This window comes from Danio rerio, chromosome 13, assembly GCF_052040795.2.
Source record: "Danio rerio strain M-AB ecotype USA chromosome 13, GRCz13ab, whole genome shotgun sequence".
NCBI classification, from domain to species: Eukaryota; Metazoa; Chordata; class Actinopteri; order Cypriniformes; family Danionidae; genus Danio; species Danio rerio.
In genome coordinates this window covers 43,779,666-43,790,912 of record NC_141033.1, presented here as the reverse complement: position 1 = coordinate 43,790,912, position 11,247 = coordinate 43,779,666, and the positions used below count along the sequence as shown (strand labels likewise).

The following is an 11,247-nucleotide window of genomic DNA, read 5'->3' as shown; positions in this document are numbered from 1 at the left end:
TAAAACTATTTTAGCTTCATGCAAAGCTGATGTAATGTTAGATGTTTTTGTTACAAATGGGTTATATCTTCACAGAAGTGTTGTTCAGCCACTAAAATCTTCCGGTGAAAGATTAATGAGACTATTTTCAGTTTCAAAGGTCCTCTTAAAGCATCGATAATGTAGATTTTACTTAGTTTAACAACAAAACACAAGTAAATAGCGCTGTTCCGCCTAGTCTCTCCCTATATCGTTTACCATGCAACTCTAAATATTCACTCTGAAATAGCATGTCAGTTTGGCTTAGTAATGAGTGTAATTCCTGCACGCCGCCGGACTAGTCGCTTTTAACACATGAGAGTGGGTTCTTTTGGCTGTGCTCGTGTTTCAGGAGGCGTGGCTCTAGGCGGCAGGGGAGGGACTTTGATTCAGAGATTTATGCTAAGCTGTTAGCATTGTGGAAGATCACCTACTGCACCTTTAACTTACAGTATAAATCACTGCTTTTATATAATAATATTAATAATAATAATAATAATAATAATAACAGTTATAATAGCAGCAGGTAAATCATTGAGCCAGTGCTCATATCAATCAAATACAAAACTACAAAAAAAGGAGGAAAAACATTTTTGATAGGAATGTTTAGTTGTATATGATCATAATTGTTAACGTAAATAGGAATATTATTTTTATAAGAACTGTTGTATGGATTAATACAGATTCTTTTACATGTATGCATTTAGAAGACATTCGGTTGAGCAAAGGTGACAGTACAGAAATTTTTATCATTTGTATTTCAAAACACGCTGTCATATGGATAATTATACTGTATGGATAAAGCTAAAACATCTTTATGGTGTAATAATGTTTCCAATAGTACTGTTTTTAACAGCATAGGCTTATTCTGAAAATGTATCCCTATATACATTTCTGGAGATTGTGTATTATGTAGCCAGAGGTACATATGGCTGCATATCATCTTTAAAATTAATGCTATGGGGCGGTATGATGCTGTTCCTTTTCGCACTTACCAGCTGACCACTTACCTCCTTATGGACAGCTTTCACGCTCAGGGGCGGACTTAACCAGTAAGCGAGGTATGCAGCTGCTTAGAGCCCTGGGAAATTAGGGGGCCCCAACCAATGCCAAGAATTGCCTAAATGAATCGTATAGCTCATTAAAAAAAATCTATTTAAATCTATTTTAACATTAGCTATGTTTCCATCCAAAAATGTGAATTAACTTTATGCGCAAAACTGGATTTAGATTAAAGACATGCGAATAAAGCAGCGTTTCCATCCAACGAGTCAATGAGAACAAAATCGCCACTTCCTGATTGTCTGGCGCAAATTATTAACAGTAAAAATAGAATTAGCTGCGATAAGTGAATCTGCGTGAATCTTTTCTTTATTTAATAAATGACTTGCACCTCAGAAGGCAATCCTGACACGCAGTGAACACGTGGTGGTGTCTGAGGCTGTGAGATGTGGAGCACAGATGCTCTTGATTCTGGAGGTCATTAATAATATAATAACACTAATACTGAGATGGTTGAGGCGTTTTAGAATGACCAAAACAACATTTCAGATGTTTTACAGAGTGCCCATTCACACACATTTTTATCATCACATGATCTCTTATAACAAAATCTTGACCTTTTTTTAATGCGAATCCTGGAATTTGCTCGATAAGTGTTTCCATCACAGTTTGCGTGCATTTTTTTTTCTTATCGAATAAAAGGTTTGTTCTACTCAGTGATGTACATTTTTTATGCGCATTTTCAACATTTATGCACATTTTGGCTTTCCATCAACCGGCTTTTTATATGCATATCTAAAATGCGCATAAAACTGGATGGAAATGTAGCTATTTATAATATATTATAATAAGTTTTTATATGATTTAAAATGATACAATTTTTATGTTTTTACTTCTTTTCTAAACCGGGGGCCCTCATGAATAATGCAACGTTCCTTACATTCTGCACATACAAATATTTAAATCTAATCACAAATATGGCTTGTTCTCAAACTAACTATATGTACAGACATATATATATTTTTATTATTTGTGACTTTATTGTATATTTAGATTTTTTTTAAAAAATATTGGTTCTACTTAAAATATATATATTTTAACATGCATTTAAAAACAAAATCTACTGAGAAAAGTGCTTCAGTGCTTCGGCCCCATACCTAGAATTGCTTAGAAATCCGCCCCTGTTCACACTGCAGTTCGTCCAGTTAGCTCGCCATGTACGTCGGCTTACTTGAGATGCAGAAAGGAGTTGACGAAGAATGCTTTCACAAAGCAGGTGTGACAAAAGCCAAAAAATAAAATAAACAAGTAAATAACAGGGTTGGAATGTGGTAAAATCTGAAAACATGGTAAAAATCAGGGGGCTTTTCTTTTTCTGGATTGCTTTTAAAATCAGTTGGGTTCAGGGAAGCGGGTGGGCGCTGGTCAATCAGTGTTTTTTAAAACACTATTGGTTGGGTTTAGAGAACAGGGTGAGTCGGGAGATCGGTCAGTTGGTCGGTCAGTTGGTCAGTCAGTCGACAGCGGCCTCTGGTGAATTTACATAAGAACAGCATGAATGAAGGGCACTTGCAAGATAAATTGGTTTCTCAAATGCATACACTGCAGCCTCTGGCGAATTTGCAAAAACAAAAACTGCAAAAAAACGTGTCTGCTGGGATATTTTTTGCGATCTCCAGAAATGTATATAGGGCTACGTTTTCAGAATGAGGTTGGTTTTTAATGCAATCTTGGTGAGAATATCTTACCAACCTCAAACTTTGAAACAGTATTGTATAGTTTTTTGTTTTTTTTTTTTACTTAAAAATGTATTATATATTTATATTTAAATTTATAGTTGTTGTTTTGCACAAAATGTATGCACATTTATTTTTAGCCACCAGTTTGCACATTTTATGATGAAGAGAGTTTTATTCTATAGAATATATTAAATAAAATGTACTTTGTATCAGATTTATGAAATCTGTATTTGTAATGTTTATGAATACTTAAAGTTTCACAGCTGACATGTTCTGGTATGGTCATCATGTGACTGTGAGAGAACTCTTCACTGATGTTGAAGGAGATTGTAATCAAGTTTGACGAGGCCGGGGCTTATAATTACACATCCATTTTTCTTTAATCAGTTTAGCACAGTCAGAAAAAAAGGCGGCGCAGCATTAGTAATGTCAATGGAAAAGGAAGGTCATTTCAGAGGAAGACACCGTTATAATGTGCTTTAAATGGAATATGGAGGACTGGTGAATCATTCACAACACAACCAGGAACATGCATTAAGAAAAGTAAACAGGGTTGAGTCTGAAGGATAAAAACGGGTCATTATTTTCTCTTTCTCTCCGCCGTTCTTTCACTCTCACTAACCCTTTTTAAAAGCTGTCGAGAGTGCCAGACCTCCTGAAGCTCTCCTGTCTCGCTTCAGTCCTACGGATGTTTTTGCCCTTTCACAAATTCAAGCAGTCAAGAATCACGTAGAGATTAAACAATACAGCTAATCGTTTCTGTGGCGCCTGGCAGGAGGACGTTTCCCTGCTGAATTCACCCCATCAGGCGCACAGTCAATGCCTCTCCATTCAGACAAACTGTTCCTACAATATGTCTGCAGGGGTTTGCAGATGGCGTTTCCCTGGTGCGTATCGAAAAATCTGTAACAAATCTGTCATCATCCTATATGCAAATCCAGACAGACATTTACTAATGTGACCTCTTTTGTTCTCAAGTGCTGCATTGTTTCGTTTTCTTTCTTTTTTTTCACTTTAACCCTTGTCTATTGTTCAGATTGACTACCCTTTTGTTATGTTGGCAGCTGTTCTTGCCCCAATGACTTCAAATATAATACATTTTTATTACAAATACATGGCAGCATTAAAATCATGCATTCTTGATTGTTGGTGGTTTTCCTTGTTGGGTATTGGTCAAATGTGTCATTTCCAATGTTGATCATCAGTAGGCAACATTAACCCTTTAGGTGTAAGGGTCTGTTTATAAGTCTTATGATTGAACTAACAGCATGGGGTGAAGATTAAATGCATGTAAGCCTTTTTAGCACATGTGAAAAGAAATATGTTTATTTGTTAAAATTTATTTTAATTTGTTTCCAATTTAGATTTGTCTAATTCAAGCTACATTATGGGTCGTGATTAGGTTTAATTTAGATTGATTAACCTAAGAAATCCTTATTTTCAGTTAATGGTTCATCGTTTACCCAATGTTGCTTAGAGTCAGTATGATGACCAGTTTCATCTGCTCACGGACACATCCTCCACATTCCTGGAGAGCCATCTTCATGCAGATTTCAGTTGCTACCCATACTAAACACACCAGAACAAATTAATTAGGACCTGAATAGCACGTGATAATTACAGGGAGGTGTGTTTAATATGGGTTGCAACTGAAATCTGCAGGAAGGTGGCTCTCCAGAAACAGAGTTGGCCACCCCTGCCCTAGATTACATCAGATTAAGTCAGTGATTGTCAGAAATCAACAGGTCACTAATGCTGTGCGTATGCTCCATCAATTGAGCCTGAATGTATGACTTAAGTGATTTCAGGAGATATTACAGTTAAAGAAGAATTTCACATTTCTTTGTCAGGCAAAGATTTTCCATTCCAATTCACATAATTTAACAAAATAAGCCAATCAAGATTGTACAACATTAATTCTTCAAAGATACATTTAAAAGGTAGAGACTAATACCTGACCATGTAGAAATACATTGCAGCATATAAGTCGTGATGCAGAGCTCAGAGACTTATACACTGCAATGGGGTATCCTGGCTACCGAATCCCACAGACACTTCTCCACATTTCCCTTAAATACTCAATTCACCATAAATTCAAGACAGTAAAAGCTTCACCAAGACTCTTGCCTGGTCATGAGTTGATGTGAGGACCATTTTCCCTGGAGTGAAGCTTCTGGCAAAGATCTTGTCAAAGTCAAAACCCAAATTAACTAATATAAGGGAGATTGTAAAATATCACAGTGCAATTTGGACCACTTTACCAATCACATAAAGACATTTAAAATGACACCAAACATGAATATAGAGCCACAAAATACACACCATATTAAAACTTAGACATTCTGTGTGGAATGTGAGTTTTAAAACTGTATGAATAAATGTGCCTACATAGTATTTTCATAAGACATATTTAAATAAGTGTATCGCTCGCCTGCATACAGGCCGCTTGCCTTAGTAACAGACGACAGAAGTCTATCAAATGCCTGCAAGTTCCATCATGGACAGAGCAACATTTAGTATTATTTTTATGTCACAAAGTACAGCGTAAAGCAGCCCTTACAATCACATCTGCTATGCATTTTATGGAGGAGTGTAAATATTGTATTTATGACAAAGTTAAATGAGTTCAGATGAAGAAAAAAACGATGAAAAATCACTTGATCACGTTGAAATGACAGTTAATATGTATGTATTTTTACACATTTATTCACACGTTTGCATTACTAAGAGCAGAAAAGAGACAGGCAGCACTGGTGCGCAGGATCTTCAAAATGTCATTTAATTAAAGTAAATGGTCAACAAATTAATCTGTCTCGACAGTCTTTACATATGTATGAATTATCTACACACAATATGAATTTCCAATTAGAAAAATACTACAAACTATAAAATACTATTCATGAAAATACTTAAATCACATGCAAGTCCACCCAACACAAGCGAGCTGCGCTCCAGACTAGCTAATCTTGATGACGTATAGTCTCCGACACCACCTGTAGTCCCACTTAGCACCTTGATAGCCACCGTCTTCTTAAAGAAGCATAACCGATTTAAAAACTCAATAGTCTGATGAAACTGATGTTTTATATCGTAGAACAAAACATGAAAGTATCTTAAGTTTGTGTTAGCCACGAACCTTATTTAAGCGATTTTACTGAAATCCCATTCAAAAGACCCACTGACTTTGGGACGAGGAAACTGGAACTGCTAAAATGCTAACTCGTCTCCAGGTTTTTGCGTACAAATTGACGTCATGGTTCCTCCACTCCATTAAGACTCAAAACCACCGCAGAGTTGATGAAAACACTCCTATCAGCACACAAGAGTTAATATAAAAACGTAATATTTAGTTAAGGAACTATCGTATAAAACACAGATCACAGGACTGCGGTCCAGGGGCCTACTGTACAAAGACTTGTGTTGAATTCATACTAAAACATTGCGTACTTTGGCAAAACCAAACAAAAAAAGCTATGGCAAAAGCAGGCAAGAAGAGAAACTTCACATATTGTGAATTGGAGGTGCTCCTATCGGAGGTAGACTGGAGAAAAACTGTGTTATTTGCAAGTTTGTCCTCTGGAAATGATAACAAAAGAAAAAACAAGAGCACCTTTCACTCAGTAATACAGGTAAATATCTGGAAAATTTCTGGAATGACTTTACCGGAAAATTCAAAAAAGCGCTGTTCACACAGGTGAGGATGTTACGGAATTTTTCTGGAAAAGACCGTTCACACATCCATTCCAAAATACCGGTAAATTCTGACATCATTACCCTGGAATGAGCTCTAAACGGTTGTGCTTGTATTTGTAAACATTTGACTACATTACAAACTCTGTGGATGGATCAGTATTGTGAACAACTCTGATGAAAACATATAGAGAAACACTTTTGCACGTCTAAATGTACATGATATGTGTGTGTGTGCTGGTGCTCACAGGCTGTTTCACGGGCACACGCAAAGCTTGAAGGTAAACAAACAACGGCTTATCGATAATTATTTACACAGTTGGCATTAAGATGAACATATAAACGTTATCTGACTAACTTCTAGCAGCTAAATGTGTCTCTGGGAAAATATTCAAAGGCTTTTATTCTCATAAACTGCGCGGACGTGAATGCGTCTGACTGGTCTGATTGGCTAAAGCAGACGTCTCATGTCAGCACGTTCTAGACGTGCACGCGCTCTTTCCGGCAGTCTTACTTCTGCGTTCACACAGCGCTGCATTCCGGAAAATAGCCAGAACGAATTTATCTGTATTTTCAAAAAGGGCCTGTTCTCTTTTCTGTAATTTTCCGGAAAGGTCTGTATGTGTGAAAGGGGCTAATGTAACAATGTAAGTCAATGGTTACAGGTTGACATCATCATTTTACCAAATACGACGTAATCCTGTATTAACATTTGTGTTGATCCAGGAACATCATTTTTGTTGGAAAATGTAACCCATAGCTATTCCCTACTCTGAAACCAACCATAGCTGTACATTATTCCCAAAATCAGAGGAGAATAATAGTTGGATAACACTTATGTAGAAGTGCATAAAGCTAAAGTTTCCAACATTTTTCAAAATAGATTATTTTATGCTCAATAGATAAAAAAAAAAAAAAAAACTAAGTAACTTGACAAGAGGGAGTAAATGACAACCGAATTGTCAGTTTTGGGTGAACTATGCCTTTAAGTGTGCGCTGAATGGATGCTGTGAGGAAATGTTGTGTCTTATTTTGTAGGTCCAGTGAAACTGCTTTATATTCACACGACTTGCTCAGCAGGATGAAAGCGCAGGCCATGAGATCTGGGGAATTTAATTAATCAATCGATGAATCTGCCATTGACATCACTAACCTTAATTCTCTCTTTTCTCTCCTCTGTTCGTATTTCCCTCTCTTTCTCCTTCCTTTCATCATAAAAATACAACATCTCTCCTGCTGCTCCTAAAACATGAGAGCACTTCTTCTGAGGATCTGGCTGTGGTGTTTTTGCATTTTTAATAATGGATCAATAGTTCATTTTATACTGATATGAAGTTTGAGGAGTCAGTGTGTGTGTGTGTGTGTGTGTGTGTGTGTGTGTGTGTGTGTGTGAGAGAGAGAGAGAGAGAGAGAGAGAGAGAGAGAGAGAGAGAGATCCATTTCATGTCCTTCCTATTTATGTTTCTTTCAACACTGTAAAAATGCTGGCTTCCACGTAATTCCTACATGTTGTCCCAACACAAGTCGGTTAAGTTAATTCATTCATTTCCCTTCGGCTTGATCCCCTTATTCATCAGGGGTCACCACAGCGGAATGAACCACTAACTATTCCAGCATATGTTTAATGATGCCCTTCCAGCTGCAATCCATCACTGGGAAACACCACACAATCTCATTCACACCCATACACTACGGACAATTTAGCTTACCCAATTTTCCTGTACCACATGTCTTTGGACTGTGAGGGAAAGCGGAGCACCTAAAGGAAACCCACACCAACATGGGGAGAACATGCACAACAAATGAACTCCATACAAAAATGCCAATTGCATGAGCCATTGTGCCACCTACTAAATTAAATCAACTCATTTTAGATAAGTAGTTTGAACAAGAAGGAGTGAAAGTAGCATGATATAAGATCGTCATCGCCACTAGAGGACGAGTCCAAGTTCTCGGCATTCTTTGAACTGAGAAACGGTCTTTGTCTCCCTGAGGGACACACACAGAGAGACCTCACTTTCCTCCCAGTGGCATACGAACACACATCTCACATCACTCATCTGCCACTCATTCATTATGTGTGAGAGAGATGTGTTTGTGCATTTGACAGGGATATTTTAAAATGAGTTAATGTAAAACAAGACATAAACTCAACGCCAGGCCTCGCTGCTTCTTTATTTATCGGCTGCATTTCATAAAACATGTTAAGAGCATGTGCACTCACTATTTACTCTTTCACGTTATTCATTTTTTATAGATTTGTTGTTAGTATATCTTTTGTTCTGCTTTGTATTGTGTTTTTATTAAGTTTTTTTTCTTTTGCTATTCCTTAATATGCTGTTGCTTTCCTTTGTTCTGTTTAGCTTTTTCATTTGCTTTGTTTTTGTGGTAACACTTTACAATAAGGTTCATTAGTTAATGCATTTACTAACATGAACTAATCATGAACAACACATGTACAGCAATATATTAACACAATTAAACATTTACTAATGCATTATTAACATCCAAGTCCATGCTTGTTAACATTAGTTAATGCACCGTGAGTTACATGAACTAACAATGAACAACTGTATTTTCATTAACTAATGTTAACTAACATGAACAAATACCGTAGAAATGTATTGTTCGTTGTTTGTTCATGTTAGTAAATGCATTAATTAATATTAACTAATGAACCTTATTGTAAAGTGTGACCGCTTCTGTTTAATTTTGCTTTGCTCTGCCTTGTTATTTTATAGTTTTATGTGTTTGTGTTTGTTCTATTTATGTTTTGCGCTGATTTGCTTTTGCTTGATTTTATGTCAATTTTTCTTTTGCTGTTGTTTTTTTGCTTTTGCTTTGTTTTGTTTAGCTTTTTGTTTGCTTTGTTTATTGCTTAGGTTTTTATTTTGCTTTGCTTTTATTGTTTTTTGTGTATTTGTTTTTGGTATATATTTGTTTTGCTTTGTATTGTGTTGATTTGACTGTCCTTGATTCTATTTTTTTTTTTCCTTTTGCTATTTCTTTATATGCTTTTGCTTAGTTTTCCTTTGGTTTTCTTAGCATTTTTGTTTGATTTGCATATATATATTATGTTTTGTTTTGTATTGATTTGATATTGCTTGATTTTATTTAGTTTTTTTTTTCTTCTTTTGCTATTCCTTTATTTGCCTTTGCTTTGTTTTGTTAAGCTATTTCGTTTCCTTTGTTTCATTTTCCTTTGTTCTGCCATGTATTTTTATTGTTTTTTTTTTGTGTAATTGATATATTTGTTATGCTTTGTTTTGCAGTGATTTGATTTAGTTTTCCCTTTTGCTATTCTTCATTTTGTTTTGTTTACATTGCTTCTTATTTTTATTTATTTATTTTTTGCTTTGCCTCATTTTCATTGTTATTTTATTATTTCTGTTTTGTGTATCTGTTATATTCCCGTTATGCTTTTGCTTTGATTTACTCTGCTTTTGCTTTTCTTTGCTTGTTTTTTTTCATTATCATTTTATTGTTTTTTATTTTTATTATGCTTTTGTTTTGATTTGTTTTTTTTTTTTTGTTGCCTTGCTTTTTTTCATTGTTTTGATTGGCTTTGTTTTTGATGACGTCTACTAGAGGACATTTCATCAGCTGTTTTACTTTGGGCGACAGTCCAAAAACATATTGAAGTAAACAAACACAAACACACACACACACACACACACACACACACACACACACACACACACACACACACACACACAGCATACACTATGCATTTGTCACAGTATTTTAATCACTTACTCGGTTGCCCTTCAGAAACTCTGAAATGTAACTTTCTTGGATATTTTGCTTGTGAATGATGGAACCTCTTACAGCTGCCGCATTAAATACAGGATATGTGAGTGTCTGTGTACTGTAGGTGTTGCTTTACCATTCACCAGAAAACTTATTTCAAAAATCAGATTAACCTGCACTTATAAAGTCTTTGCTGTAGGTAAAAACTGCTTGTGTCAGGACTATCTGCACCATTTCCCAGAGTGCATTTTTATCTTTCAAGTGCTTTCCCATTTAAACATGCTGTTTTCATTCTGGACGTGTGATAAGAGAGGACATGTGTTGAAACGCTTTCTGTAAGATAGATACAAGCGAGTCAGACTCTACAAAAATAAGTCTGAAGAATTTTGCCAGCCAAAAGATGTTGCATTTTCAGCTGGATGTCATTCTTTTTCTAACTTTTCTCTTTCTTACAGCAGGCGGGGCATGGGCAGACAGGTAAGATTTGCATTTTTAACATTAAATTGTTTTTATTTTAGTGTTTGGAATTTGAAAAACAACTAACTTTGTGTGTTACTGGGGTCTTATTATGCTTTTTACACTCCCTTTAGTGCATTAGATTGTGATTTGTGCATGAAAAAGATCTGCAGAATTATAATACACATCAGCTGTAGTGCTCAGCAGTAATATACAGAAGTTAAATACTTCACATCAAGGGCAAAGTTTGCTCATTGACATTGGTGGGGATGGCCCTTAAGGGTGAATCCAACAACAAGGGTCCAATAAGTAGTAGATATTGTACCCCATAATTCAATTCTATTTCTATAGTGCTTTACAATGTTGATTACATTGTAGATACATTGTAGATCAAAGCAGCCTAACATAGAAGTTCTAGTAAACTTAAAACTGGGTCAGGCCAGTTTTCACAGTTTTCAGTGTGGTTTAAAAGTGTACAAACAGTGAAGAGCAATCTGAAGGCCATACTACTGTGACAGTTGGGGTAGGGCAGGGGTCTCAAACTCAAACTGGTGGGGGGCCATATCAGTGACTAACAATTCATATGAGGGCT

At 35.9% G+C, this 11,247-nt stretch overlaps 1 protein-coding gene across 4 annotated transcripts in view; it reads left to right on the top strand.

Moving 5' to 3' along the window:
- pcdh15a (protocadherin-related 15a) overlaps positions 1–11,247 on the top strand; it is a 406,352-nt gene that overhangs the window by 380,816 nt on the left and 14,289 nt on the right. For all 4 annotated transcript variants that reach the window (XR_015504985.1, XR_015504984.1, XM_087277644.1 and 1 more), the window contains 1 exon segment: positions 10,655–10,676. Coding sequence is in view for 2 of the 4 variants with exons in the window: in XM_087277644.1 (XP_087133770.1) it covers positions 10,655–10,676 (22 nt within the window). In the remaining 2 variants the exon portion in view is untranslated.